The 3,356-nt window shown below is 45.7% G+C and overlaps 1 protein-coding gene and 1 long non-coding RNA gene across 2 annotated transcripts; both read left to right on the top strand.

Moving 5' to 3' along the window:
- The first annotated feature begins 756 nt into the window (after window positions 1-756).
- On the top strand, window positions 757-1,703 carry LOC131888663 (uncharacterized protein SYNPCC7002_A0175-like). Its single transcript, XM_059237579.1, has 2 exons — window positions 757-1,148; window positions 1,213-1,703. Exons 1-2 carry the CDS (start codon window positions 861-863, stop codon window positions 1,480-1,482), a joined length of 558 nt encoding a protein of 185 aa, XP_059093562.1. The 5' UTR covers window positions 757-860; the 3' UTR covers window positions 1,483-1,703.
- A 136-nt stretch (window positions 1,704-1,839) lies between these two features.
- On the top strand, window positions 1,840-2,731 carry LOC131888664 (uncharacterized). Its single transcript, XR_009374141.1, has 2 exons — window positions 1,840-2,033; window positions 2,433-2,731. It is a non-coding gene; the product is annotated as an uncharacterized LOC131888664 (long non-coding RNA).
- Window positions 2,732-3,356: the final 625 nt, after the last annotated feature.

The following is a 3,356-nucleotide window of genomic DNA, read 5'->3' as shown; positions in this document are numbered from 1 at the left end:
GTTCCAGAATTGAAACCAGATCCAGGTCTTCTAATACTTCTATAATCAATGGCCAATGTTAATCTTTGAACTTGAATAAATTTAATCGAAAGTATTCGGATTCTGCGGGGCCTCAATATTGCAACAAGTATGTTAGTTATTTCCCCCTGTCAGTTTCCGTATATTGTCTTTTTGACCTTTTCTCCTACGACATTTTTGTCTTTGATCATCCCGTTTCAAACGCTCATGTAATATGAATTGTAAATTAATACATAATTGCTTGTCATGATGAAATCTGTTTGATACGCGCACTCACTCATCATTGCAACCATGTTCCCGCGAAAACAACGATTTCCAAAACGAAATACTCGTATTTTACTCTCTAAACCTCTCCGAAAATGTCAACCTGGTTCTTTTTATGCGCTCCTGGAAATGTCAATCAACTGAAAATACTCGTACCCCATACATGACCCTACCCTGCTCCATAGTAAGTTTGTTAACATTCACAAGGTGTTCCACAAGATTGACCGATCAAAAGTGGTTTCTGAGCAAGAACAACGACGATCCTGAGATCGACTGCTGATAACTTCAAGCTCTACCGGATCTTGGCAATTGAATGAAGTAAACTCCTTAAACAAAGCTTTTTGTAGATTGGAGAGCTCCTTCAAGTCTTTGTTTGACTTGGATTATGACACTTACACCATGAGCAATACAAACAAACCATTACAAAGCAGGTCTAGGGATTCCTCAGCTAAAATACATGCTTCGTAACTACCACACATTCAAATGAGGAATTGAACTTTTTGAACCCACCCAAGCATAACCATGCTTTGAGTCGACAAACTGCGAGTTCACTTTTCAGTTCAGATACGAACCTAACGATGGGAAGTTGTGCATTTGTCAAGTCAGGCTTAATGCTGAATTGGTTCATGCTCCTCTGTTCCCAAGGGACGGCTTGGGCTCATTTTCAAAAGCATGCAAGTCGGAACGTGGACATGGGCGGCGTTCAGGCGCAATTTCCGCCACAAGGTAATATCTTGGAAGTAGCTCAAGGTGGCTCTGGTCTTGGCACGTTAGTTTTCGCCATCCAAACCGCCGAGTTAATGGACACGCTCAAAGAAGGTGGGCCTTACACCATTTTTGCTCCCAATGATCAAGCTTTTGCTAAGGTAAGGAAATCGATCTAATTTTGCGATGAATGCCAACGGCACATGTAATGTGAACCATTTTCAGATTGATCCCCAAGGGTTACAAGAATTGTTGCAAGATCGAGAGGCCCTGACCGATACCTTGCTCCGACACGTGGTGGACGGAAGTCGAATATTGGCCAGTAATATCAATCTGGGATCCAGCTTGCTCAACACTCTGGGTGGCGAGTTCGTGTCTGTCATGAACATGGATGGGAACGTGACCCTAACCTCAAGCGTGGGCGGGGCCAGGGTCATTCGCACTGATATCGAGGCTGACAATGGAGTTATTCACATCATCGACGGAGTTCTCTAAAATAAGGATGGATGGATGGATGGCTGGAGCAGAGCCCTAGATAAATCTTCATTCCAATGATGCAACTTGATTATCCAGTTTTGGGTTGGGATCAATGAATTTCAGCTGACTTTTTTTCAATAACTGGCATCCTTTCTTTTTCCAGTATTGAGACCGAATCTTTTTTTGTACTGAAAGTGCTTGTTATGAAATAGTTGCAAATAAAATGGTCTAGTTGTAAATTTTCTAGGAGTGGAGAAAACTTGCGACCGTTTTGGATAAAACCCTATATTACACTATTCTTTACAATGCACATGAAGTACAACTCTGAGCAAAACCGGATACTGTACTATCGCAACGCCAACATAAACTAAAGACGATATCCTTTTACTTGCTCTCCATATCTGAGCAATACCAAAGGCCTGACATTTGATTCGAGCTTCCTCCTTGACTACATGTCCATGAGCAAGACAACCAACACGTCAAAGATGAGCCACCTTTGGCTCTCTGCCTGTCCAGGCTTCACATGGAGTCTTCCCAACTACCAACTTGGTTGGGGATCGATTCCTCAGGTAAACAGACGTTGAAATGATCTCTGCCCAAAATCGAAGTGATAATCCGCCATCAGCCAACATGGCTCTCGTGGCCTCCACTAGGGTCCGATTCATACGTTCGGCCTCCCCATTCTGTTCCGGATTGTGCGGGATGGTCAGCTCGTGACTAATCCCCTCCTCACTCAGATAGTTTTCGAACTCGTTGGAGGTGAACTCGCCCCCCATTGTCCATGCGAAGGGCTTTCAATTCACATCCTCACATTGCTTTTCCACTAACGACTCCCATTTTTTGAATATCGTAAAGACCTCTTTTGTTTCAAGATAGAGATCCACACATACCGTGTTTTATCGTCGATGAACGTGAGAAAGTATAAACCACCACCACCACTTAGAGAAGCAACACCCATTTTTCCACAGAAATCGCTATGGACGAGTCCTGGCCTCTCGCTTGCTCGCCTCTGAGCCTGTTTGGGAAAGGAAGATCTGTGCATTTTCCCCAGCACACAAGACTTACACATGCCATGCGAGCTCCAAGATGTCAAATCCATTCCCGAGACCATATTCCTCTTCATCAGCTCCTCCGGGCCACTTTCTCCCAGATGTCCTAAGGGTTGGTGCCACCTACGAACGCTCATCCCGGCCTTATCCTCTTTCTTGGACACCATGGCTCTTGGTGTTTCTTTGGCATGATCCAAATGATAAAGCCCATTCACTAATCGAGCGAAAACAACCGCGTTATTGTCCCGTCCAATAATGGAACACTCGTTTCCACGAAATTTGACCGAAGCTCCACGCTCCAAGGCCTTGGAGACACTCAGAAGATTAAACGACAGCTCTGGAACCAAAAGAACCGTCATGGAGCGTGCACTTGACGCGTGCCTTTCCGATGATCTTTCATGATCAACTCAACGTTTCCTTGTTGAGTGGCCTCCACTCCTCGTCCATCGCCGAGAGTTATCTTCAACGGCCTGGAAAGCATCCAACTGTTATTGAACCTGCAAGCATCATTGCCCATGTGGCTTGTCGCCCACGAGTCCACAATCCAGGCCATGTCGTCCTTGACCCAGGTGTTGGCCAACATTTGAGCCGTTAGGCCAACATTGTCGCCCGAATCCACGACAGCTCTGGCGCTGGCCTTGTTAGCTTTACCTCCTCCTTCATGGCCTGTCTTGTTCGGGAGCTGGACACGACAATGTTTCTTCATGTGCCCCGGTTTTCCACACCGGAAACACTCAAAGGCCTTGCCCTGGTGAGACGAGGCGAGCCCTTGCTCAACATTCTTGGAGGCCCTTGGCACAGTCTTCTTTCGCTCTTTAGCGAGCAATCGTTTGGTCACGGTCT

The sequence above is a fragment of the Tigriopus californicus genome, chromosome 10, assembly GCF_007210705.1.
Source record: "Tigriopus californicus strain San Diego chromosome 10, Tcal_SD_v2.1, whole genome shotgun sequence".
Taxonomy (NCBI): Eukaryota; Metazoa; Arthropoda; class Copepoda; order Harpacticoida; family Harpacticidae; genus Tigriopus; species Tigriopus californicus.
This window is presented reverse-complemented; position numbering and strand designations above follow the sequence as displayed.